The sequence below is a fragment of the Hyla sarda genome, chromosome 8 (assembly GCF_029499605.1).
Source record: "Hyla sarda isolate aHylSar1 chromosome 8, aHylSar1.hap1, whole genome shotgun sequence".
Classification (NCBI taxonomy): Eukaryota; Metazoa; Chordata; class Amphibia; order Anura; family Hylidae; genus Hyla; species Hyla sarda.
In genome coordinates this window covers 159800024-159827841 of record NC_079196.1, presented here as the reverse complement: position 1 = coordinate 159827841, position 27818 = coordinate 159800024, and the positions used below count along the sequence as shown (strand labels likewise).

General features: G+C 40.6%; 1 protein-coding gene and 1 long non-coding RNA gene across 9 annotated transcripts in view; one reads left to right on the top strand and one right to left on the bottom strand.

Annotated features, from left to right (window-relative positions):
• Positions 1–27818, bottom strand: part of LOC130285007 (multidrug resistance-associated protein 1-like) — a 165503-nt gene that overhangs the window by 79145 nt on the left and 58540 nt on the right. For all 5 annotated transcript variants that reach the window (XM_056536048.1, XM_056536050.1, XM_056536049.1 and 2 more), the window contains 9 exons: positions 22281–22406; positions 21064–21201; positions 20560–20685; positions 20130–20191; positions 17726–17857; positions 12286–12513; positions 9033–9210; positions 8197–8358; positions 2119–2211 (listed from right to left, as the gene is read on the bottom strand). In XM_056536048.1, coding sequence (XP_056392023.1) covers positions 2119–2211; positions 8197–8358; positions 9033–9210; positions 12286–12513; positions 17726–17857; positions 20130–20191; positions 20560–20685; positions 21064–21201; positions 22281–22406 — 1245 coding nt within the window. The remainder of the gene's footprint in view (positions 1–2118; positions 2212–8196; positions 8359–9032; positions 9211–12285; positions 12514–17725; positions 17858–20129; positions 20192–20559; positions 20686–21063; positions 21202–22280; positions 22407–27818) is intronic.
• Positions 28–22314, top strand: LOC130285009 (uncharacterized). 4 transcript variants are annotated; one of them, XR_008847217.1, is made up of 4 exons: positions 28–290; positions 1057–1288; positions 4539–4623; positions 22177–22311. It is a non-coding gene; the product is annotated as an uncharacterized LOC130285009 (long non-coding RNA). The 4 variants fall into 4 exon arrangements; XR_008847216.1 differs by lacking the exon at positions 22177–22311 and adding an exon at positions 9088–9884; XR_008847218.1 differs by lacking the exon at positions 22177–22311 and adding an exon at positions 4727–5127.

Here is a 27818-nt window from a genome sequence, read left to right as displayed (position 1 = left end):
GGTATCCTAGTAACCACCAAGCTTTTCCGATCACATGACTGGCTTTCCGAAGGGCCGGGACGTGCGAGGCACGTGATCGGCTGTTGATTGACAGCTTCAGTCACATGATCGCAGTCCTCGCCCTCAATACGTGACTTCACTTCCGGCTGGCACATAGGAGGCTGGATTTACATAACAGAACTACAGAACAATGGTGGCGCAAGTGCTGCACAAATAATATAACCTGGGCCACACAAAGATGGCGGCGATCGCGCGGCACACCTATACACCATTCACGAGGCCACAATCAGGTAACTGATGTGCAAGCGCCGGCATTGTAATTAGAGATTTAGCATGCAAGCAGCTGCATGATTTTAGCTGCTACAAATAAGGTTATTAAACCATAAGACATGAGGTGTGATTGTGATTGAGTGAATGGGACGTCCATCAAGTATGACTGTGGAGCTGATTGGTGACCTTTGACCATATATACCCTTACTGTCTGTTACTAATCATACGCCCCCTGACGAAGCACAGGGCGAAAACGCGCGTTTGTGGCTGGAGGTGAGATGTCTCTCTATTAGGTGCACAGTCCATTCCATTGCCTTTTTTTTATTAAACCTTGTAGGTAATCAGCCTTTCCCCCTTTTTCTATGCATTTATACTGCTCTTTTCAATATGCTGTATGTTCCTACATCTATATCTTTATAATATTGTACCTTACATCTATGTACTTTTGCGACATCCCTCTGTGTTTTCTGTTTGCGCCAATTGCCGTACCTGAATATATGTCTATTTTTGTATTTTTTTTTGTATTTCTTGTTTGTGGTTTTAAACAATAAATGTTATTCCTAATTGACGTTAATATATATCATGTGGTTTATTTTTTGGTGACAATAATTTTATATATGTTGGACACTCGATGGCACCAAAACAGATTTATTTTACAATTATGTTGCTTTGGACTTTTGTAGCATATCTTAACCTACAATTAAGTTTTACATTAAAAAAAATCTGAATCCCTGTATAATGTGTGCATGTAAGGTTAATTGTTGTGAATTTATTTTTTTGGCACAGAAATTCACAATCATGACTTGTTATAGGGAGCAGCAGTCAAAGAATTAACCTGGCATATGACCACTGAGACCAGTGATTGGCTCCAGCATCACATGAATGGTGTATTTGATGACATCATCAACTGAGACCTGACCTGGAACACGGTAATGTCAGCATTGATGGAGTAGCAGTGGATGGAGGGGATTTGCCAAAAAATCCAAGCCTACCCTTTAAACCCTTTATACTATAGAAAGTGAGTTCAAATCCAGCTTGATTAATATATTCCATTATTTCAGACAACTTAAAAAAAAAAAAAAAAAACATATGCCATGTATGAGTTTTTTGTTTTATTTTGTTGTTTTTTTATAATTTTTTTTACAAAAAATACCAAAATGTAATGTACCGTAAATACCAACAATATCTCAACAGTGTAATACAGTAGGTGTGAATAGTAATCCAACTGCCTAGCATCACTTCTGTAAACACAAGTCTATTCCACTATGTATTGCACACTATCTGCCTTTTTCTCTCTATATTAGGAGAATTGATATGCAGACACTGTCTAATAAAGGCTACTTTTACCCAGACTCCATAAAATGTGTACATACAAGTAAAGCAGTTAGTACTGTTGTACCTATGATATATGATGTGGAGACTGCCCTGTAACCCTTTATCTAAAGATCAGTCTGAAAATCTTGTAAAGCACTTCATAATGTGATTCGCTAAGAGTGTTACACAGAAGACATGACACAGGCGCCAACCTTTATATTTATTTACAGACAGGCAGCCCTTAAGAATTACACATGGTGGTATTTTTCATCAGTAGTTGTAAATGAAAACTAAGAGTCAGCCCAAGACGTGCAAATCTTTACATTATACTTTCTCTGTGTAGGTTCCATGCCTGGTTAGGGCTTAAAATTACTAATGCAAAATAATGAACAAAATAATGTACTGTAAAAATGGCCTTAGATTCTTTTGCTCATAACTAACATTTACTAAAGTTAATAGGAGTAAAAAGTAACAAAATATGCTCTTGAATTACATAGTGCAAGTCAACAAAACAATAAATTAGTGAAAGCCTACCTGGATTTTTTTAATCAATGCTCCAAATACAGTCATAAAAGGAAGATTTAAAATAAATACTCCAACACCTGCAAATACAGCGACACCGAGTGTCTGAAAAGAAGACATTAACAGTCAGTGATAATGAGTTTGACACATTGCTATAAGCTTTTGTTCAACTGGAAAAAAATTACAAAAGGATCATGGGGGGGGGGGGGGGGGGATTTATCAAAATCTGTCAAGAGGAAAAGTTGCCCAGTTGCCCATAGCAACCAATCAGATCACTTCTTTCATTTTGCAGAGGCCTTGTTAAAAATAAAAGAAGCAATCTGATTGGTTGCTATGGGCAACTCAACCGTTTTTCCTCTGGACAGGTTTTGATAAATCTCCCCCCATGTGTCTAGATATTACTACTCTTTTCACTTCCTCAAAGAATGTCCACCTAATGTGTCCAGGGATGTGAGAAGCTGCTACCTGTGCACTGTTTTTTGCATCTGAATTTTACTGCTAAATTGCTGTTTATTCTGCAGTGCAAACATTTTCCCATGTTTGGCCTCACCCTAAATATGTAGCCCATATGTATTTGCCTTCAACAACTGTTCACTAAATTCTTTCTGTCAGGTAATAGATAATAACTGAAAGGCACTACTGACGTGAGAACATTTTATTAGTTCATGCACACTTTAAGTCAGTAGCTAACAACACCCGGATGTAAAAAAAAAAAAAACTAAGTGCAACCTGTTCTGCTACTTGCATTCCAGAAATTTTTTTGCTGTCATAATATTGTTTAATATTATTGTGCTTCATTATACACTTAAGGGAAGAGCTTATTATAAAATCTACTTCATCAATATAACCTTGGTTGTATTTAAAAACTTCTTGTATGTGCTTCCTTTCTTAGGCTCCTTTCACACTATGAGCATTCATCTGTTATTAAACATCCGTTTCTTTGTGTAAAAACGGATGTATAATAACGGATGAAATAACGGGTGCTAACGGCTGAATAATGTCTGTCAAAATAACGAGCATAATCATCCGTTAAGACCCGTTATAACATCCGTCATGTACGGCCGTTTTAACACCTCTGCCTACAGACTCCAACAGACTTGTTTCCAAGATAGGAGTAGTAGTTCCCCGGCTGCGGCAGTCCGATGGTGGCTGGGGAGGATACATTAGTGTTTGTGCTATAACCCCCATCATGGAACAGACGGTTCTATGATGGGGGTTGTAGTACAGCGACTGAGGGATTGATCGCACCTGGTCTCATTTCTGAGACCCGATGCGATTAGAAGTTACTAAACAGGGGAGCGGGCGGCATGATCCACTCCCCTGCGATGTGCAATGTATTTACTTTCATTTTTAAATTCCCCGCCGGGAGCCCTGAATGGCCGGTACTGAGGAGCCCTTCAGGGCTCCCGGCGGGGTTTTCAAATTGAAGCGCTGCGGTGGGGAAAGATATATAGAATCACTGGGGAGGGGGGTAATATATCTGGCCCCCACAGCGCTTCTATATATCTTGTCCCCCGCAGCGCATTTATATATGTTCCCCCCCCCCCCCCCGCAGCGCATATATATGTTCCCCCCGCAGCGCTATCATAAGCCCCCGGCAGCGCTATGAATGAAAATGAGACCCAGTGCGATCAATCCCTTAGCCCCTGTACTAAAACCCCCATCATGGAATAGAGTCTGTTCCATGATGGTGGTTGTAGTACAAACACTAATGTAGCCTCCCCAGCAACCGGCAGACTCCCGCAGCCAGGGAATTACTACTCCTATCATGGAAACAAGTCTGATCCATGATGGGAGTAGTAGTAGTCCCTAATCACTGCAGGAGCCTGCTGATGACACCTCTTCTGAGCATGCTCAGAAGTAATAATAGATATTATAAAACAGGTGCAAACGGATGACATAAAGGCTCATCCATTTGTCATAGACTTCAATGTTAAAAATAACGGCCGTTAATTCACCCGTTTCTTGTAACGGAAGAAAAATTATTGCATGTGCCGTTTTTTCTTCCGTCACAACTAACGTCCATTATTCATGACGGGCTATAACGGGTAATAAAAAAATCCCATAGACTTGAATGGGATTTTGTAACGGACGTTTAACATCCGTTTTTAAAGCTTTTCTTGACGATTATTATTTTATTGTTTTTAGACACACAACACTATAGATACATTCACATTAAACATTTTTGTTCCATATTTTCAATGCTAGATGTTGGTCTCAGCATTTTACTGATGGCAGAAAAAGAAATTACAATTCACTGGCCAACTAGACTCATAGGCAAAAATTTGCTGTGATGGAGGGGGGGGAGGGGTTACTAATAGGAATCAAAAACAATAAATGTCAATTAAGGCTGATCTGAGAGAACAGAAAAAATCAACTACTGAAATGGAGCCCAGCCACAACCAAACTAAACTGAAATATTTTCCCTGCAGCACCCCTAGAGATAGAAATGCATATTAATCTTCTTTCAACATTGCTCAGTATTTGAAATGGATTCCAGTATTTGTCTGTCTTCAGGTAAGACTACAGAACTTGCAAAGATTCTAAGATGTCTTCCATGAAGGTCTAAATGTTATATAGTTTGAATACAATGGTTTTATTTTATTTTTATTTTTTTAAGGTCTTTAATCTCTAGTGACTCATGTGGTCTATCTGTGGATGGTTATTATAATAGTAAAATATCCAAAATGAAGACTAATGAGAACAGCCTATCCCCACCACTGAGCAATGAGATGGTCATCAAACATGTGAAGTAACAAAAATAAGTTACAGGTTAAAACTGCAAGCAAAGTTTCGAATCAGCAGAACAGTGTTATTATGGACATTTCATTTAGAAATCAGATGAACCTTAGTGAGGTCCCTTTTAAAGTCAACATTCAACATCCTACCTTGGTGTGGCAGGAAAATTATCCTCCAAAACTACAGCTGACTGAAGGACAACCAGTTGTCATCTAATTATTAAAGTGTAACTGTCGTTAACAAAAACTTTTTGTATAATGTAGATAATACCCTTATATGTATACTTTTTAACATACATTCGTTCAAAAATGTGTATATTTTTGTCCCTACAGCTATTTTCTGTGTGTAGCTGTGAGGAGTCCAAATACAGGATGCCTGGTGGACAAGCAGGGCTCTGTGCACTGAGGACAAGCAGGGCTCTGCACACTGAGGACAAGCAGGGCTCTGCACACTGAGGACAAGCAGGGCTCTGCGTACTGAGGACAATCAGGGCTCTGCGTACTGAGGACAATCAGGGCTCTGCGTACTGAGGACAATCAGGGCTCTGCGTACTGAGGACAATCAGGGCTCTGCGTACTGAGGACAATCAGGGCTCTGCGTACTGAGGACAATCAGGGCTCTGCGTACTGAGGACAATCAGGGCTCTGCGTACTGAGGACAAGCAGAGCTCTGCGTACTGAGGACAAGCAGAGCTCTGCGCACAGAGGACAAGCAGAGCTCTGCGCACAGAGGACAAGCAGGGCTCTGCGCACTGAGGACAAGCAGGGCTCTGTAGACTGAGGACAAGCAGAGCTCTGTGCAGTGAGGACAAGCAGGGCTCTGTAGACAGAGGACAAGCAGGGCTCTGGACACTGAGGACAAGCAGGGCTCTGCGCACTGAGGACAAGCAGGGCTCTGCGTTCTGAGGACAAGCAGGGCTCTGCGTTCTGAGGACAAGCAGGGCTCTGCGTTCTGAGGACAAGCAGGGCTCTGCGTTCTGAGGACAAGCAGGGCTCTGCGTTCTGAGGACAAGCAGGGCTCTGCGTACTGAGGACAAGCAGGGCTCTGCGTACTGAGGTCAATCAGGGCTCTGCGCACTGAGGACAAGCAGGGCTCTGCGCACTGAGGACAAGCAGGGCTCTGCGCACTGAGGACAAGCAGGGCTCTGCGCACTGAGGACAAGCAGGGCTCTGCACACTGAGGACAAGCAGAGCTCTGCGCAGTGAGGACAAGCAGGGCTCTGCGCAGTGAGGACAAGCAGGGCTCTGCAGACTGAGGACAAGCAGGGCTCTGCGCAGTGAGGACAAGCAGGGCTCTGCGCACTGAGGACAAGCAGGGCTCTGCGCACTGAGGACAAGCAGGGCTCTGCGCACTGAGGACAAGCAGAGCTCTGCGTACTGAGGTCAAGCAGGGCTCTGCGTACTGAGGACAAGCAGGGCTCTGCGTACTGAGGACAAGCAGGGCTCTGCGCACTGATGACAAGCAGGGCTCTGCGCACTGAGGACAAGCGGGGCTCTGCGCACTGAGGACAAGCGGGGCTCTGCGCACTGAGGACAAGCGGGGCTCTGCGCACTGAGGATAAGCGGGGCTCTGCGCACTGAGGATAAGCGGGGCTCTGCGCAGTGAGGACAAGCGGGGCTCTGCGCACTGAGGACAAGCGGGGCTCTGCGCACTGAGGACAAGCGGGGCTCTGCGCACTGAGGACAAGCAGGGCTCTGCGCAGTGAGGACAAGCAGGGCTCTGCGCACTGAGGACAAGCAGGGCTTTGCGCACTGAGGACAAGCAGGGCTCTGTGAACTTAGAACAAGCAGGGCTCTGCGCACTGAGGACAAGCAGGGCTCTGCGCACTGAGGACAAGCAGGGCTCTGCACAGTGTGGACAAGCAGGGCTCTGTACACTGAGGACAAGCAGGGCTCTGCAGACTGAGGACAAGCAGGGCTCTGCGCACTGAGGACAAGCAGGGCTCTGCGCACTGAGGACAAGCAGGTCTCTGCGCATTGAGGACAAGCAGGGCTCTGCACACTGAGGACAAGCAGGGCTCTGCACAGTGAGGACAAACAGGGCTCTGCGCACTGAGGACAAGCAGGGCTCTGCGCACTGAGGACAAGCAGGGCTCTGCACACTGAGGACAAGCAGGGCTCTGTGCAGTGAGGACAAGCAGGGCTCTGTGCAGTGAGAACAAGCAGGGCTCTGTACACTGAGGACAAGCAGGGCTCTGTGCAATGATGCTCTTTGACACGCTCCTGACTGACATAGCAGGATGATTTACATGCAAGGAGCCTGCACAGAGCCCTGCTTGTCCTGCCCTCACTTCCTTTATTTGGACTCCTCATAGAGACACACAGGCAATATCTGCAGGAACAGCATTTTTTCACCCCAAAATATACAAATGTTTCAATCAGTGTATATTACAAATATACATGCTGTATAATAGTATTATCTACATTATATCAAAAGTTTTTGTTAACGACAGGTACATTTTATTCTAATAAAAGGTACTTTTTTAAAAGCAGGCAATGCCTATCGTCGGGACTTCACTGCGGCCAGTAATTGGCTGAGTGCAGTATGACTCGCCGACCACCGGCAACCAGGAAGAGGATCGCGGCGGAGGCCGGAGTGGATTACCGGAGGCCCTGGGGGAGCGGAGGAAGGTATGTACATCTTTATTTTTTTTTACTGCCGGCAGTATGGGGGCCAATTTTTATATTCTGGAGCTCTCCTTTAACTCTTTCCAAGGCTCTGCCCTGCTATTGCAAACTAATTTTTCTGCACTGCTACAAATATTAAAGTATTATTTATTATACAGTGATGGCATATCTATAGAATATGCCATCACTTTATGACCTGACCTTTGGATCCCAACTGATTTTAAGAATGAAGGCACTGCATTACTTACTTACCACTGCATACCTTTCACTGTTTTTACCTGCACAGCGATGCCTCCATTCACCCTCTGTGCAGGAGAATGGCAGCGGGCTCCATTTAAGTATAAAGGGCACACAGCAGAATGGTGGGGCATCAGTGTGTAGGGAATACATAGAAAGGGACACAGCACTACACCAGGGCTGCAGCCCCTTCATTCTCCGGAGGTTACACCCCCATGATCATAAAACGATTGCAAATGTTAGAGATATCTCATCACTTTATGAGATAGGAATACCCCTTTTGCTAAGTGCAAGTATACAGTATTTGTTATAGTCTTCAAAAACAAGCACAGTAGATACAGAGGTGGCATTTAGCACTAAATCATAACCTTTGGCCAAAACAAGAGTAAAACAGCAATGTACTGCAGTGCAAGATGTGAAGACAACACAGACACTAAAATAAGTCTGTATTTTAATTTGTAAAAAATATATACAAGAATTCACTGACCTGCCAAAGGAAGTACATAGCAAAAATTATTGTAAATGGTGCCGACCAAAGATAGTTCAAGCAAGTGGCCAAGTCCATGAGCTTCTGTACATCCGTAGAGATCAAATTTACAATTTCTCCAGATGATGAATTCGTTCGTCCAGCATTGGATATGACTAATGCCTTTTATTTGGAACAAAAAATTATAATTATGCATTTTATATTAACCAAAGTATAAAATACATGATTAAAGAAATGAAAATATTTCCAGATTAACCCAAAATTATAAATCTGCCTGAAATCAAAACTGTCTGATTTTACCCAAAGTAACCAATCACAGCTCAGCTTTCATTTTAACAGAGCTTGCTAAAATAGAAAAGCTGAGCAGTCAAAGACTATCTTAAGAAAGGAGTGTCTGATCTCTAATCCCGTGCTAAGATTTGGCGGCATGTCCACTTAAGTGTCGGAGATGTGGAAACAGCAGAGTTAGCAGGTTTCCATACCTCTCATGAATGGGCACCAACTATATACACAGAACCAGAAACCTGGGCACTGCTCTTCTTAGATTTGGTCATCTATGGTATATCAAATCAATATGATATTAACTGTATGCATTGAAAAAGCTCTGCAATAAATCATGCAAATAATTCCTAGCTTCTTAATCAGAAATACATTTAAGGTGAAATTACATGATTAATCTTAAATTGGTTTGCAGATGAGTTATAAAAAAAAAAAAAGCTACACAAACTTTTTATGAACCGGTTAACTTAAGTGTACGCATACAAGAATGAACTGCCAATTGGTAGTTAATATGAAATGGAAATCTGCCAAATGTATTATAAAATAAAACACTGTACCTTTTTATAGACACTGCCCACTATTGCTGATCTAAGTCTCATTCCAATAACATAGCACAGATAGTCATGTTGGTGAAGGAAGAGGGACTGAAAACAAGGACAAATGAGCAGGAGTATGGCAATCAAAAAGCTTTGCCAAGTTGGCACCGAAGAATCCTTTAAACGATCCAGCAGAAGTCTGGTGAAAATATTTCCAGATGAATTATGTTTATTTTAGAACCAATTCATAATAATTGTACTGTATTACTGAAAACCTAATCTCACAGAATGTAATAAATCATTCTGGCCTATTAAACATAATGAACATATCAGACTAAAGTTAGACTACACCCTTACTTATAATTTCATCTTCAATAAATAGATTCAGCATACACAGTGTACATCAACTCTAAAGCTTTAGGGACAATGCATTTACATAACCAGGTTCCATATAATTTTAGTATAAGGTTCCTGATGCCTAATAAAGTATTTGTAATCTTATTATGTTTACAAGGCGTCTAAGCAGAATGTCTCCCAGAATGTCAGCCAAAGGTTCAATCTCCTGGCACTGAATCTAATATGGCTGTATGTATGGCTACTGTTATAAAGAGACTCTCACCACTATCTTTTATCAATACAGCTAGAATCAAAGAAATTAGAATCAGAAATTAGTATTAGGTTAATAATAATAAAAAAAAATCCCTCTATGAAAGAATTACATGGTCTAATATAAGATGACATAAGCTGAGTATTGGTACTTTGTAAAGACTGGAAATCTCCATAAGATCCACAAAATATGGGATGCCTGTGTAGATAAATGATATTGCAAGAGGGTAGTTGTTTGATAGAGGGTCCACCCCCCCCCCCCCCCCCCCCCCCCTTCTGCTCTGAGGGAAGGGTAAGGGGGGATATGGAGGATTATTGTATTGTGATGGTTGATAGTCTTGGTTTAAATTAAATGCAGGGTAAATAATAAGAGGGGAGATGGGAATTCCGGATGAAAATAGGAAAAGAATTAAGGCAGGGGTGTTTTTTTTTCTTTTATCTCTTTCTTCTTCCCCTCCTCCTTTCTACTATTTATGGGCATTTCTTTCCTAAATTAAAGGGGTACTCCAGTGGAAAACAATTTCCTTTTAATCAATTGGTGCCAGAAAGTTAAACAGATTTGTAAATTACTTCTATTTCAAAATCTTAATTCTTCCTGTACTTATCAGCAGCTGTATGCTCCAGATGAAGTTCTTTTCTTTTTTAATTTATTTTCTGCCTGACCACAGTGCTCTCTGCTGACCCCTCTGTCTATGTCAGGAACTGCCCGGAGCAGCAGAGGTTTGCTATGGGGATTTGCTTCTGCTCAGGAAAGTTCCTGACATGGACAGAGGTGTCAGCAGAGAGCACTGTGGTCAGACTGAAAAGAAATTCAAAAAGAAAAGAACTTCCTGTGGAGCATACAGCAGCTGATAAGTACAGGAAGAATTAAGATTTTGAAATAGAAGTAATTTACAAATCTGTTTAACTTTCTGACACCAATTGATTAAAAAATATTTTCCACTTTTCCACTGGGGTACCCCTTTAAGGAAGGAGTACTGATGAAAAAGGAGATAGAACACCAAGAAGACCCCAAAGTAGGCCAAAAAGGTGAACTGTACCCAATACAAATAGAAAATAGGATATGTACTAAGACGAAGAGAGAGAAAGTAAAAGCATAAATAAAAAATTTGATCTCCCTTCACACCCAGTGGTCCCTGCATTAGCTTATATGTTCTGTTTTAGGGAACTTGGGAGAGTCGAGCAGACAGAGGGAGCCTGAAGTGAAAAGTAGGAGTCTTTCTGGTTAAACGAACAGAGAAATTAAAGAGTTGTTGTTGTTGGGTAAGAGGCCAAACCTTGGAGATGGTAAAAATGAGGGGGGTTCAGGGGAAAGGAGGAAACAGAGAGGGGAAGGTTTGATGAAGGGAGAGAGAAAAGAGAAAAAGAAAACTTTCATTTTTTTTTCATTGTACTACTGTAAATAAAATTATGTAAGTTATTTAATATTTTTTTGTGGTTTAGTTTTCCCAGCATCCTTTTCTGTATTTTTTTCCTTTGGGAAAGGAGAAATATAGATAGAAAGTGTGTCCTTTTGTTTAACAAAGAATGAATACAGGACTGCAGCTATGGAGACTGAGACCTCAACTAAAGTGAAATGAATGAGGTGTGTAAGGTGGAATTAAATATAATCAGTGGAGAACTTCGGGATAGCAAAACGTATCCCCTTTCCTAAAGATCTGGGATAAGTGTCAGATTGTGGTGGATCCGACCGTGAGGACCCTCTGCGATTTCTTGTATGGGGCCCTGGCTCTCCTCCTGACTGGGGTGTATCGACCACTGCACAAAGTGGCGGCCGACACGCCCCCTTAATGCATTTCTATGGGAGAGTCCGAGCGCTGCACTTGGAAATCTATGGCTCTCCCATAGACCTGCATTGAGAGGGTGTGTCGGCCACTGCTTCGTGCGGTGGTTGAAATGCTGCAATCAGGAGGAGAGCCGAGGCCCCGTACAGGAGATAGCGGGAGTCCCAGTGATCTGACACTTATACCCTATCCTTAGGCTAGGGTACAGTTTTGCTATCCCGGAGTTCTCCTTTAAGAAATGTTTAAATATTGTTGCAAAATGTAAACAAAAATAAAAATAGAGAATTCATTAAAAAAAAATAAGTAAAGTGCATGAATGTAAATCAGTGGATTTTACTTAGCATTAAGTTGTAGTAAAACTGTTGAATGGATTTAGCTTTAGATTACAGCTGGCCAGTGGAGTGCCCCTTTAAGAACATTTAGTTCCGAACGCTGGCCAGTGGAGTGCCCCTTTAAGAGTCAGAATTGCTGTTACAATATTCTACCAAGGTCAGATTTAGATTTACCTCGAGTATCATTTGTTTTCTTATATTTTAAGGGATTTTGTTTTATACTTAAAGAAATATGAAAAGTCTGCTTATTATCAAAAATATTCTACATATTTTTTTACATTGCTTCATGGTTTTCTCACAGTTTCCAAGGAAAGGAATGCAACTCTGCATTCTTGAAATCCTCTCCTTTATGGAACGGCTTGTACATTACCTGACACATTTAAAGCTCTAACCTTGTAACTTTGAGCTTATAAAAACATTTGCAAACAATGCACTTACTAGCAAAAACATCAATTCTGCAAATCATCATGACAGATACTCTACAAGTCACAGCCACTTAAAGGTATAATCATAAGAGCCCTGAAGTTTTCTTCATTTAAGTTATGACTGTACCTAATAAGCAAAGGACTGATGAAGAGGAACACAGTGTAGAGAATCATTAACAATGCAGTAAGCAGGTAGTGGTATCCAAAAGAATTAATGATGATCTTTAAGAGAGACTGGTTATTCATCTGCATGCTGGGGTTTTTCAGTAGAATTTCAGTCTCATGCTGTTCTTCTTCATAAACCTGAATATCAGTATCCTTCTTGGAATTAGAGACTGTTGTGTGAACCTTTAACCTGTAATCATACAAAAAAAAAAAAAACATAATCCTTTAGATGTAATAGGCAAAATCACACTTGTTTAAAGTATGAAAACGTGTGTTTTGCTGTCCTTTATCTATGATTTCTGCAGCCTTGGACAGGAAAGCCCATGGTAAAGTTCAATAACAAATACATATATTTTAGTTTAGTCTCTTTGCTAACACCTCATTACCATCCCTGCCACAAGACGGCAGTAATAATACCAATAGCATGGCAGGTCCACTTGTTCTCACTGTGGATTACAGCAACTTTCTGTTGAAACCAGATATCTGAGATGGAACTCCTAAGCGCTGAAAATAATGTTATGTATTCAAGCACAAATCAGATATGGTGAGTTAGAATTTCACTTTACCTACTCTAGTTATTCAAGTTAATAAATACAAACACTATGTGACCTCAACTACCTAGATGTGCTTAACCTAAGAAAGGATCTTTCTCTGTTTCCTTATTCCCCTGTGCACTCATTAGATGTAATAGAAAATGATATCATAAGGTATATGACGGCAGCTGCAGCATATTATACATAAGATAAAGGGGACATCAGAAAAGCTACCATTACAAAACTGGCAACACCAGTGTCACCAGAACTATGAAGATGTTGCATTCACTTTGCCAGGCTGAAGGCCTGTCTTCATAATAGAATTAAAAGTATAGTTTGTTTTGCTTCCATTAAACAGAAATGATGGAAACAGTCTGCACTTAGCAATGTAATTATATTTTTTAGTAATATGGATAAAAGATAAATAATAAAAGGTCAAAATATAGCAACCCTCATCCCGACATGTTTGTTCTTTAACCCCTTAAGGACCGGGGTTTTTTCCGTTTTTGCCTTTTCGTTTTTTGCTCCTTGCCTTTAAAAATTCATAACTCTTTCAATTTTGCACCTAAAAATCCATATGATGGCTTATTTTTTGCGCCACCAATTCTACTTTGTAATGACTTCATTGTGCGACAAAATTGAAAAAAAAACGCAGTTTTGTAACTTTTGGGGGCTTCCGTTTCTACGTAGTAAATTTTTCGGTAAAAATGACACATTATCTTCATTCTGTAGGTCCATACGATTAAAATGATACCCTACTTATATAGGTTTGATTTTGTCGGACTTCTGGAAAAAATCGTAACTACATGCAGGAAAATTAATACGTTTAAAATTGTCATCTTCTGACCCCTATAACTTTTTTATTTTTCCGTGTATGGGGCGGTATGAGGGCTCATTTTTTGCGCCGTGATCTGAAGTTTTTAACGGTACCATATTTGCATTGATAGGACTTATAAATGCACTATTTTGGACTTTGGAATTTTTTTGCGCGCACGCCATTGACCGAGCGGTTTAATTAATGATATATTTTTATAATTCGGACATTTCCGCACGCGGTGATACCATATATATATATATATATATATATATATATATAGTTTTTTTTTTTTATTTACACTGTGTTTTTTTCTTTATTGGAAAAGGAGGGTGATTCAAACTTTTAATAGGAGTTAAATGATCTTTATTCACTTTTTTTTTTCCACTTTTTTTTTGCAGTGTTATAGCTCCCATAGGGACCTATAACACTGCACACACTGATCTTCATCATTGATCACTGGTTTCTCATAAGAAACCAGTGATCAACGATTCTGCCGCATGACTGCTCAGGCCTGGATCTCAGGCACTGAGCAGTCATTCGGCGATCGGACAGCGAGGAGGCAGGTAGGGGCCCTCCGGCTGTCCTGTCAGCTGTTCGGGATGCCGCGATTAGCCGCGGCTATCCCGAACAGCCCGACTGAGCTAGCCGGCCACTTTCGGTTTTGCTCTTAGCCGCGCGGCTCAGCTCTGAGCGCGCGGCTAAAGGGTTAATAGTGCGTGGCGCCGCGATCGGCGCTGCGCGCTATTAGAGGTGGGTCCCGGCTTCACTAAGACGCCGGGCCCGCCGTGATATGACGCGGGGTTACTGTGTAACCCCGCGTTATATCAGGAGAGCAGGACCAAGGACGTACCGGTACGTCCTTGGTCCTTAAGGGGTTAAAACTATAACAATCATCTAATGCAAAATACAGCCTCTCTTTCAAGGGTTGACAAGACAATTCTTAACCCAAACCAACTAAACCCCTCAGATGTCTATAATATTACATAAAGTCACAGTGACTTGCAGGTCTGCCACGTTGTTGTAACCCAAAATGAATATTCTTGTTTCACTTAAAGAGAATCAGCTGCAATTCAAGTGCTGTCAGGACACATGATACCTTTGATATACCTGTCTGGGCTTCCATAATGTAGAAAATACTTTTATTTTCTGGTGCCAAGGAGATACCTAATTAATAAGTATATTAATGGCCCATACAAAAAATATGGAGAAAAACTGTTCCAGGTTAAACCCCCCCAAAGGACGAGGGGGCACTCCCTCCGTCTGGAGAAGAAAAAGTTTAGTCTCAAGGGGCGACACGCCTTCTTTACCATGAGAACTGTGAACTTATGGAACAGTCTACCTCAGGAACTGGTCACAGCAGGAACAATTAACAGCTTTAAAACAGGATTAGATACATTCCTGGAACAAAATAAGATTAATGCTTATGAAGAAATATAAAATCTCATCCCTTCCCCAATATCGCGCCACACCCCTACCCCTTAATTCCCTGGTTGAACTTGATGGACATATGTCTTTTTTCGACCGTACTAACTATGTAACTATGTAACTTGGCATCAAAGAAAAGAAGCATTTTTCTATATTTTGGAAGCTCAGACAGAAATATGGGTCTCTAATAGTGTCAACAGGCACCCTTCCCTTAAATGTATGTAATACTCTACTAAAAGAAACTTGTAAAGCTCAATCTGAAACTTTATTACAGACATTTGTATTATATAGTTTTTTAACCCCTTAACAACGCCGGACGTAAATGTACGTCCTGGTGAGCTGGTACTTAACATTTACGTCCTATACAGAACCGCGAGAATCGGAGCGATGCTCGGGTCATACGCGGCAGATCCCGGCTGCTGATAGCAGCCAGGGACCCGCCGGAAATGGCGGACATCCGCGATCGCGCAGAAGTCCGACATTAACCCCTCAGATGCCGTGATCAATACAAATTACGACATCTGCAGCATCGTGGTCACTAAAATGGATGATCGGATCGCCCGCAGCGCCGCCGCGGCGATCCGATCATCCAGGATGGCAGCCGGAGGTCCCCTCACCATGCTCCGCTGCTTTCCACGGGTCTTCTGCTCTGGTCTGCGATCGAGCAGACCAGAGCAGAAGATGACCGATAATACTGATCAGTGCTATGTCCTATACATAGCACTGAACAGTATTAGCAATCGAATGATTGCTATAAATAGCCCCCTATGGGGACTATTCAAGTGTAAAAATAAAAGTAAAAAAAGTTTTAAAAAAAGTAAAAACAAATGTGAAAAACCTTCTCCCCCAATAAGAAAGTAAATTGTCCCATTTTCCCAATTTCACCCCCAAAGAGTGTAAAAAATATATTTTATATACATATTTGGTATTGCCGCATGTGTAAATATCCCAAATATTAAAATAAAATGTTAATGATACTGTACGGTGAACGGCGTGAATGTAAAAAAAAAAAAAAAAGTCCAAAATAGCTGCTTTTTTTTATTTTTTATAACATTTTATTCCCAAATAAATTAATAAAAAATGTATTAAAAGTTTTATATAAGCAAATATGGTATCAATAAAAAGTACAGATTACGGTGCAAAAAATTAGCCCTTACACCGCCGCTTACACAGAAAAATGTAAAAGTTATAGGTCTTCAAACTAGGGAGATTTTAAATGGACTAATTTGGTTAAACATTTTGCGATTTTTTTAACGCGCAACAGTAATAGAAAAGTGTGTAATCATGGGTATTATTTTAATCATATTGACCCAAAGAATAAAGAACACGTCATTTTTATCATAAATTGTATGGCGTGAAAACGAAACCTTCCAAAATTTGCAAAATTGCGGTTTTCTTTTTAATTTCCCCACACAAATTATTGTTTTGGTTGTGCCATACATTTTATGGTAAAGTGAGTGATGGCATTACAACGGACAACTGGTTGCGCAAAAAACAAGCCCTCATACTAGTCTGTGGATGAAAATATAAAAGAGTTATGATTTTTTGAAGGAGAGGAGGAAAAAACGAAAACGTAAAAATAAAATTGGGCTGAGTCCTTAAGGGGTTAAAGGGTAACTCATTAAAATACATTTTTGCTATTGCACTCCTTATGGTAAATAAAAAATATTTCTAATATACTATGTTTTATTTGTGCTTAAAAAAGCTCAAGAGCACATTTTCCCCCATCTTATACACAGGTCCAAACGCAGGAAGTGCAGCCTGGAGTGCTGAGGGGAGTGTGTCCAGCCTCATCCAATCATAGCTCCTCTCACACTTAACTGCCACTCGGTCCTAAGTCTGTGTATAAGATGGGGAAAATGTGCTCTTGAGCTTTTTTAAGCACAAATAAAACATAGAAAACTTCATTTTTTTTAACCAAAGTATATTAGAAATCTTATTTATTTACCATAAGGAGTGCAATAGCAAAAATTAGTTTTAATGAGAGTGCCCATTTAAAGACAAATAGATAAAATTGGGATTAACTTGTTTTTGATGAATGTATTAGCTGATGACTGTGACAACCTAACCTAATTTAAAATCAAGCAAGGAAGACAACATCTCTCAATATATATGAGTATATCTCTCAATGTTTAGAGCTATAGTAATAGACAATGAGGCATATTTATTAATGCAAATGAGCCAGTTTGCACAATAGTAAATAGTATTCAGGATAAGTTTCCTATTTATCAATTCCACTACTACTATTTCTAACATATAAAAAAGCGGTGTTGCGGAATGTAGCACATGCAACACAAAAATAAACTTACTGGTGTGACAATTAGTAAAGATGTCCCACTAGGCTATGTAGAATAATAAAAAAATAATAACTGGGAAAATACATTAACACAAGAAGCAAAAAAGGCAAAAGCATTTAATGTATATTCTGCTGTAATCGGGCCATCTGCTCTCTCATTTTTTCAACCATGTCTAAGTCACTTGTCATGAAAGAGTTATGGAAAGCCTGCTGAAAAAGTTTGCATTCTTGCAGATTTTACAAGACACATCTTTTCTGATTCTAGGCAAAGGAATGAAAAAGCTAATTTCAATGTACCAATACAGAAATTTCAGTTTCAGTTATTACTTACGGTTTAGTTTTGTGCCATTCTTTCTGAATTTCTTTAGAGAATTTTAACAAAATGTCTTCAGCTGTGTCTGACTTTCTCAGGGACCAAATATCATCTGCTTTTAATGGTTGTTTATAACCCCTAAACATTATTCTTAAAAGAAAATAAACAATAAGAACAAATGAATTGATACACACTAAATCATTGGCAACCGTGAGCACATGTGACTGCAGTATTTCACTATGAATAGCAGCTATTACATTCAGGAGATAAAGGTACAATCCAAGCTTCCTGGAGAAAACACTACGATTAATTTTATTAGTAGAATGGGGTGTGATGAGGGCAGATGTTGTTACCCTAGGGGTAGATGGCATTAATCCCTTGTATTCGTGATGCCAGGGCGTGGTTTAGCCTATAACCACCCCAAGGTATACCGAATGATCCTGGGCTAGGCATGGGGGCAATAAAGACTGATGCCAAGTTAGGGAAAATGGTAGCTTTACTGAGGATAGACAGTTGGTAAAGTCTATACAGTTCAGCCAGTGCCCAAGTAGGTGACCAGTGACGCAGAGACCTTAAGGGCTTTCTGGGACTTGTAGTAGGACTGGACAATTGAATGCAGACCATGCTGACTTGACAGATGACAGGGACTGACTTAACTTGACTCATAAAGCTGTGACTTTAGCTTACTTGACTTGATGGTGGCTGCAGGACTTGACTTTGAGGTCTCCAACACTCTGGACAAACACACTAGGTATGACTGCACTGGACCTCAGCTTAGCAGAAGAGCAGAGCTCAAAAAGAGCAAAGCTAGCTCCACCCAGGGCTTATATGGGGGAGACTAGCAGGGAGCCCATAGGTCACTCTTGGGATCACCTGGTCACTGGTACCTCCTGGGTAACAATCATATGACATATCACATGGTATAACTCTTAAAGCAACATTATATTTTATAACACTTTACATGGTAAAACATATTTACAATGGGGAAACAAGTGAAGGGCCTTGGGGAAACTGAAGGAGGCTGCCTGCCAGGACAGCAGGACCACGGGGTAACACCTCCCATACTGGGCCACCACAACAACCAAACCAGAAGGGATTGTCCAGGGAGAAGAAAAGGTCTTACCTAGAGGTGCACCGAAATGGAAATTTCAGAACCGAAATGAAACCGGAAAAAAAAAAAAAAAATGTCCGTCCGAAACCGAAAATGACTTCTTTTTTCCTCCTATTTCAATTTTTTTTTAAATAATTGTATGTATTACATGAAGTGGAGCTTGCAGAGGCCCCGGAGCGGATCGGCCAGCAGGAGATGGTGAGTTGGGATGGTCTTGGGAATGGAGTGGTGTGGGGGAGCGGAGTTACCTCTGCAGTTCCTCAGACATCCAGGCTGGAATAAAGTCAAAAGACAGCTGCCGGCCGCAAGATTATACCACCGGGAGCTGATTGTAAGCACGGGAAATAAATGGATTAGAGGTGCGGGGCGGGCCTGAAGGTATTTAGCTGTGCCGATCCCCCCCCACTCCCTCCTTCATTTTCAATGTGGCCATCTATACCTGCACTGTACGGGAGAATTTTCACCGCTCGCACAGAAGGTCAGTCTGAGTGCGGTCTTGGCAGAGTGACAGCAAGTGGCGGGGGCTTCAGATTGGTGGGCACTGGCAGTGTTTGTAACTTGAGCTGTGGGCGGGCAGGGGAGGTGGGTCATTATCGGCAAATTATTTGTTGTTTCGACATTTCCCCAAAATAGCTATTTTCGACCGATATGTATCAGCCGCCGATATATCGGTGCATCCCTAGTCTTACCTGTTCTGTTCCCCAGTTCTTACTTTAGCCCTTTGCCTGCCTCTAAAGTATAGCTTCTGAAGAGGACGGAAGAAGGTGGCAGTCAGGTTCATGGCATGCGGGCACGAAGTCCAATAACTGTAGGATGTCGCTGCAACATCCTGCAGCTATAAATCATTGTGTACAGGTGTCATTTTGGCCACTGGAAGATCGTGACTGGCACCTGCCCCCTCTTGTTTTGGAAGGTATACTTCCGAAATAGGAAAAGGGCAAAACCGAGCATCAGGGAGCAGAATAAATATGACCTTTTCTGTTCCCCTGGCAAACCCCTTAAAAGGAATAGAAAAACAGAGTCAATTTCTTTTTAAAAAAACGGTCCCGTCTGTCTCTAGGTTGAGTGTGGTTCTGCAGCTCAGCTGCATTGAAGTCAATGGAGCCAAGTTGTAATACCCCACACAACCTGGGGACACACTTGGAGCTGTTTTTGAAAGAAAGCTCTGTTTTTCTATTCCTGGATAACCCCTTTAATAATGCATAATTTTCAGCACTGCCAATTACTATGTATTTTACATATATATATATATATATATATATATATATATAGGGGAGGGCTCTACAATATTATGCCTTTGGAGTAACTTACTCTGTAAACCAACTGAACGTGACTTGAGAAAGGAAAGAAGCACTTGACAGAGGACAAGGGTTCTGAGGGAAAAGAAATCACAGTGCAAATCACAATGCAAACAAAATACTGAAGTTATATTTCCATCTGTTTTTTACATTGGAAGTTGTCTTAGCAGGAAAAAAAATATGATTCTGAACAGACAATTTGTAGACATTTGCAATAGTCCAACCAAACATATGGTCAGATGTATACAACTCTCTGCCTTTACAGCTGCAATAGTCTGTCACTGCCATAAATATGTATATTAAGCAGTATACTTTTAGACAGTTAGACAGTTGTATAAAAATTAAATGCATAACACTAGCACTCTCTTTTCAGCAGGTAAGCATACATATTGGTATATTTTTTCAGCATATTATTGAAACGAACTAGACAAAAAGCTACTTACCATGTCATTTTTTACACTGGAGAAAAAAGGAGGGGGATCATTAAAAAATGACAGAATGCACTGGAACAGGACCAGTAAGAAGTAGATCATAAATAGTGTGTAGCGAAGTCTGTTAATTTCTGCTCCCTTAGAAACAGAAAAAAGAACAACTAAAGAGTCAAAATATATTAATTCAATTCATGGTTTTCTTTTACATTAACTGATACAATAACTTAATAATACATTGCATTCTCTAATTTTCAAAGCATTTGCAATATATGTATCTGTACTTCACAAAGCAAGTGCTCCAACATGGGTGTTACAAATATAACAACCTTCTGAAGGGAGAAAAAACAGAAAGGTCATATTTTTCGCATATTTTTTTAACACGTCCCTTTAGTAGTTTCTTCTCTTCTTACTACTACAACTCCCAGCATGATTGTAAACCCATTCTGATTGGAAATCTTTAGCCTGTAACAATCTCTAGTCCAACTCTGAAATAAGTGATCTGCTGTTTATCCATACCTGAGAAATGGCCATTGTGATTTTGGTTCTTAGCTGGAAGACAGCACATATTAAAGTCAGGATCCAGAATACCAACAAGAGAGCTGATGATCGTACGCCTCTTATCCTCTCATATTGGATGAGACATGTGGCCAGGAGCTAAAAATGTAAAAAAAAACAATGTTTTAATAAATTTCAGGTTGAACATTTTTCCATTCCGACATAAACTAAAAAAAAAAAAAAAAAACAACAAAACTACACTGATGGATGGGTAATGGTGACTAGTTTTAGGGGGCAAGATAACTTTTTTTTCCATTTGTAGTGAAGATATTCAACATAAGACAACTGATAGGACCTGACAAAGAGGGGATCCTCCCCCTCAAAAGGCACTGTTCGTTCTGTACTGTAACATGTGGTGAATAATGTTTATTATTTCCATTGTCCATCCCCGTTATTTTACTTAAACTTTCCATTTGCCGGAGGATCGCCTAGGTTGCATCTATTTTCCTTCTGAATAAGAAGCACTACTCTTCAACTGATAAAATAAAACGTATTGAACAGGTATGTTCCCTCATTCCTCTTTGTAAAATGGGTGCAGATTTACTACAGGAAATGCACCCAAATTCTGGAGCACACTGAGCCCAAAAAAAACTGGTGTACATTGTAGTTGCCACGTTAGGTAGGAGCAGGGTGATAATAAGCATTGTCTGAAATCTGGCACATATTCTAGAAATGTCATCATAGAGCTGGATTCATGGTCAGTATTTTCATAGCACTGATGGATTCATGCTCAATAGAATATTTTTGTTCAGGTCTAAAAATGCGCCAGATTTATTACAGTGGTTTAGGCTGTTTGTTAAGTCTGAAGCACCTTATGACTGTCCATTTGTTGGCTTATTTTACTCTAGAATGGTACACCAGTGTTGGTGTAATTGATGGTACATGGATTTGCATGCAATCCACAGCCCGCTAAGCCAAGTCTTATTGGGCAAGGCAAACTATATTTTTAAAACTCATAAGAAATGTGGTCAAGGTCAGTTTTATTGGTAAAAATTTCGTCAGAATTCTGGAACATTTGAAACACTAAATCAATGGGTATGAAGTTTTTTTCTTCTTTCTACATTTTCTTCATAGGACTTCAGAAGCACCAGACATCGCTGTTAATGCAAGTCATGACTAAAGTTGACATTTAACACAAATGAGTGCAGATTATTCATTAAGCCATATGTTTCCATTACCATAGCAGCTCCAACTATGAGTGGGCTAATGAGGAGAACTGGCGGCTCAGCAATGCTGTGTGTCATGTTCCACACAGTGTAGAAAAGTTCTGTATAGCACACAAGTGCCAACAAAGCAGAAAGACACTGCAACGAGAGAAAGAAGACAAATTCCAGGATCAATTATCACACTGAAAAGAAAATGACTAACATGAGTAATATATAACGACAAAAATGTATTGTAATGATCAGATGTATGACATTATCATCTACTGCACAACACATGGTTGAACAAATGTATTTTTTCCTAAACAAAGGAATGCTTCCTTGTTGTTATCAAGCCGTTACTGTAAAATCCATTAAATACAATAATCAGTACCTAGACATGCAGGTTTATTACCGGTGTCTTATCTAGTTAAGTAATATCATGTCACTAGAGCTTATCATGTAGCTTTTACAATTAAGCCATAAAGTGAAGTAGCAGATACAGTATAAGATACATAGACACATGTCTATATAAATGGGAAAGAAAATGCTAAACACTTCTACCAAATCAAATATCTGGAAAAATAAGGCATACTGCACAATCAGAACAATTATGTGTAATATGTAATAATGCTAATATATGGAGGTTACTGTGAAATCTCCATAATTATTTTAGTGTGAATAAGGAGCTAAATTGTAAGAGATATAAGTTAGGCCACGTCACATCAGAAAACTACCATATGCTTGTAATGTATGTCAGAAAACTAGTCAGCGGTATGCTACCATACATACATACATACGTACAATCCTGGTCAAACGTTTTAAGACTGAAAAAAATGTTTGCCATTTCAGTGTTCTTAAGCATAACATATGTTTTTAAACTTTTATTGACATCCAGCTATAAAGGCGTTGCCTGGTTTTTCCTTTCTAATCCTTGTTGGGAAGGAAAAGCAATAAAGGAGGAAGCTTTTGACCTCATATCCCGTCCTCATATATTGTCCTCTTATCCCATCCTCATATATTGTACACATATCCCCTGCTCATATTCTGACCTTATATCCCGTCCTCATCTCTCGACCTCATATCCAGTCCTCATATCCCAACCTTATATCACGTCCTCATCTCCTGTTCTCATATCATGTCCCCATATCCCATCCTTATAACCCATCCTCAGGTGGGGCTGAGTTGTGATAGTAACATAGTAGCATAGTTCATAAGGTTGAAAAAAGACCAGATTCCATCAAGTTCAACCTATATCACTAATGAGTCCCTACTGAGTTGATCCAGAGGAAGGCAAAAAACCCTCATACTAGAGGTAAAAATTCCTTCCTGACTCCAAATATGGCAGTCAGAATAAATCCCTGGATATACGTTCTTTTCCTATAAATCTAGTATACATAACCAGCGATGTTATAATTCTCCAAAAATGCATCCAGACCCCTTTTGAACTCTTTTACAGAGTTCACCATGACCACCTCCTCTAGCAGAGAATTCCACAGTCTCACTGCTCTTACAGTAAACAACCCCCGTCTGTGCTGGTGTAGAAACCTATTTTCCTCAAGACGTAGAGGATACCCCCTTGTTATGAACACAGTCCTGGGTATAAATAGATCATGGGAGAGATCTCTGTATGGCCCCCTGGTATATTTATACATAGTTAAGCCCCTAAGCCTTCTTTTTTCTTAACTAAATAACCTTAATTCTGATAATCTTTCTGGGTACTGTAGTCCTCCCATTCCCCGTATTACTCTGGTTGCCCGTCTTTGAATCCTCTCCAGCTCCACTATATCTTTCTTGTACACTGGTGCCCAGTACTGTACACAGTATTCTTTGTGTGGTCTGACTAGTGATTTGTACAGCAGTAGAATTATTTCCTTGTCGTGGGCATCTATGCCCCTATTGATGCACCACATGATTTTATTTTCCTTGGCAGCAGCTGCCCGACCCTGGTCACTACAGCTAAATTTACTGTTAACTAAGACCCCTGAGTTCTTTTCCACATCAGTCGTCCCAAGTGTGCTCCCATTTAATAAATAATCCCAGCCCGGATTTTTCTTCCCCATGTACATAACCTTACATTTATCAGTGTAGAACCTCATCTGCCACTTCTCAGCCCAAACCTCCAACCTATCCAGATCTATTTGTAACAGTTCTCTGTCCTCTATTGTGTTGACAACTTTACAGAGTTTAGTATCATCTGCAAAGATTGCTACTTTACTATTCAACCTCTCTACAAGGTCATTAATGAATATATTAAATAGAATAGGACCCAAGGATGAAGATATTGTAAGTTGAAAATAGAAGGGGACGTGGCTTTGTGGGAGTGGGCATGATTTGCAAGCCAGACCGATGCACAAAAAGGGTAGAAAATAAAAGGGGTGTGGCATAAAGTGTGGGAGTGGCTTTGTGAGATGGGGCATGGCATGCATGGAGGGTGTGACTTGCAAGCCGGACTGATGCATTCACCAGGCGGTGCAGAGCGGAGCTTGTGGCATAAGGTACTGGAAGTTCCAAAAACTTGTATGGGACTTGAAATAAAAACCCCATCCTTCGCATAAGGGGGTAGGTTAGGGTTAATTTAACCACCCTATATTTTTATTTGACATATAAGAAATATGTGACCAAGTATTATTGAAATATCTCCAGCCGTGTGGAGGTTATGCAGTAAGATATATTTCCCATAGACTTGTATGAGACTTTAAACAAAAACCTGACCCTCGCAAATAGGCATGGGTAAAGGTTAATTAACCTATCCTATATTTTTAGTTAATATATTAGTAACGTGTGCCAAGTTTCATGAAAATATCTTTAGCCGTTTGGAAGTGATGCTGAACATACACACATTGGCCCTAATCTACTATTGTAAACCCGACATGTTTGGTCGGGTTGTGCGTCAGGAATTCTGTCTTCCCCACAATTTGCGCCAGAATTGAAAAAAAACCTGACTAACCCTCCATTTTACTGAGAAAACCCAAATAAGGGGCGTGGCTGCCAGGGAAAGTGGGTGTGACCACCTAAAAGGGGTGTGCCACCGTCATTTTCACACAAAAACCCAGCATATTTACTAAGGTTTCCACAGAAAATATGGTGGATTTCAGCTGAGTAAAACCTGACAGATCAGTGCAGGTGTAAAAAAAGCAAAATATAGGGAAAAGTGCAAAATGTAGTTAAACCTTAGTAAATACTGTGGGGAAAAAATTGTAGGGAATTAAAACCCACAAAAGAAAACTACACAACACTCTTAGTAAATCAGGTTCATTGAGTTTTATATATAACTAGTACCCGGCGTTGCCCGGTTTTTCCTTCCTCATCCTTGTTGGGGAGGAAAATCAACAAAGCTTTTGACTTCATATCCCATCCCCATATATTGTTGTCATATCCCAACCCCATATCCCGTCCTCATACCCAGTCCTCCTATCCCGTGCTCCTATCCCCTCCTCCTATCCCGTCTTCCTATCCCGTCCTCCTATCTCTACCTCCTATCCCGACCTCCTATCCCGACCTCCTATCTCGATGACCTATCCCGTCCTCCTATTCCGACCTCCTATCCCGTCCTCCTATCTCGACTTCCTATCCCGACCATCCCGTCCTCCTATCTCGTCCTCATATCCCGACCTGTAATATGTGTACCAGGTATTGAAATATCTCCAGCCATACAGAGGTTATGTGAGAACATACATTTCCCATTGATTTGCATGGGACTTTAACCACTTAAGGACTGAGCCCTTTTTCACCTTAAGGACTCAGCCCTTTTTTGCAATTCTGACCACTGTCACTTTATGCTTTAATAACTCTGGGATGCTTTTACCGATGATTATGAGACAGTTTTTTCGTGACATATTCTACTTTATGTTAGTGGTAAATTTTCATTGTTACTTGAAAAATCCCAAAATTTCATGAAAATTTAAAAAATGTAGCATTTTTCTAACTTTGAAAATCTCTGCTTGTAAGGAAAATGGATATTGCAAATAAATTATATATTTATTCACATATACAATATGTCTACTTTATATTTGCATCATGAAGTTGACATGTTTTTACTTTTGGAAGACATCAGAGGGCTTCAAAGTTCAGCAGCAATTTTCCACAAAATTTTCCAAATCGGAATTTTTCAGGGACCAGTTCAGTTTTGAAGTGGATTTGAGGGGTCTTCTTATTAGAAATACCCCATAAATGACCCCATTATAAAAACTGCACCCCCCAAATTATTCAAAATGACATTCAGAAAGTGTGTTAACCCTTTAGGTGTTTCACAGGAATAGCAGCGAGGTAAAGGAGAAAATTCAAAATTTTCCTTTTTTACACTCCAAAAAAAGGTCTAAGTGTGGTCCAAAAAAAGGTCTAAGTGTGGTCCTGCCCTCTCGTCTTCTTCAGGGGTTGAGGGGGCGAAAATGAAAGGGAAGCAAAAGTAAAGGGTGTGGCCATCTAATTTAATCACCCTGTATGGCGGCACTCACCCCATTGACGCTGGCATCTATTAATTGTACCAGCATAAAGTCAGATACGGCTAGATTTGCAGCCTTTGATTTTCTCGGCCGTGTTGAAGCCGACATTTTCTTTTTACAAGAGACCAGGTTGTCAGATCTAGCCTCTCTGGTAAAAGCCAGAAGAGAGTGGAGGCATGGCCCCTCCCACTGATCTCTTGCGGCTGAGCAGTATAGTGGGGTGGTAGCGGTCCTTTTTACCGCTCCTCTTGAATGCCGACGGGTTATGGAATTAGAAATGGGGAGGTGCCTGATCTTAGATGTCTTCATGAAGGGACAGGAGCTCCGGCTCATTAACATCTACGCCCCACAAACTAAGCGGGGCCGTAAAGATCTCTTTATGAGGATTAAGCCCTTTCTTTTTACGAGTCGGCAAGTGATCTTTGGAGGGGACTTCAATAATGTCACGAGGTCCCAAGATAGGAGAGGCTCCAATGGTCCGCTGACTTGCGATAGTGTGGCACTGATTAGCATAGCTAGAGAAGCTCGCCTAGAGGATGCCCACATCCAGAGCCTCTCGGGCCACACGTGCTTCACCTATCATCAAGGTAGTCGCAGGTCTAGGATAGATAGGTTTTATTTAAAGGAGGAAGCCGTCTCTTCCGCAGTGTCCGTGGTTGAGGTGGAGTTCTCCGATCACTGTATGATTTTGTTTTCCCTGAATGTAAAGGGTAAAGGTTATTGGAAGCTGAATTTGTCCCTCCTGGAGGAAGCGGAGGTAAGACAGTTCTTTGAGGATTTTCTTCAGAGTCAGGTACCTTTACTGGATCTTTGTACAAGCCTCAGGTCCCTGAACAGGTATCGCCTGTATCAGGGTCTGAGAAGGAAACTCGAACTTCTCGTCTCGACTGGAGGTAGCCGAGAGGATATCTCCAGAGTGAAGTCCTTGCTGATGAGGTGTCAGTATGATAGGCACGCATCTTTGGTTTTTAAGAGGGATTACGGGAAGTACCGCTCGCCCGACCCTTACAGAAACTGCAAGATGTCAGTGAGTAGTAAAGTCATTTCAGGACTGATTGATAGTACAGGATCTCCGAATCGGTCCAGATCAGGGATCTTGGAGGTCATCAGATCCTTCTACTCGCACCTC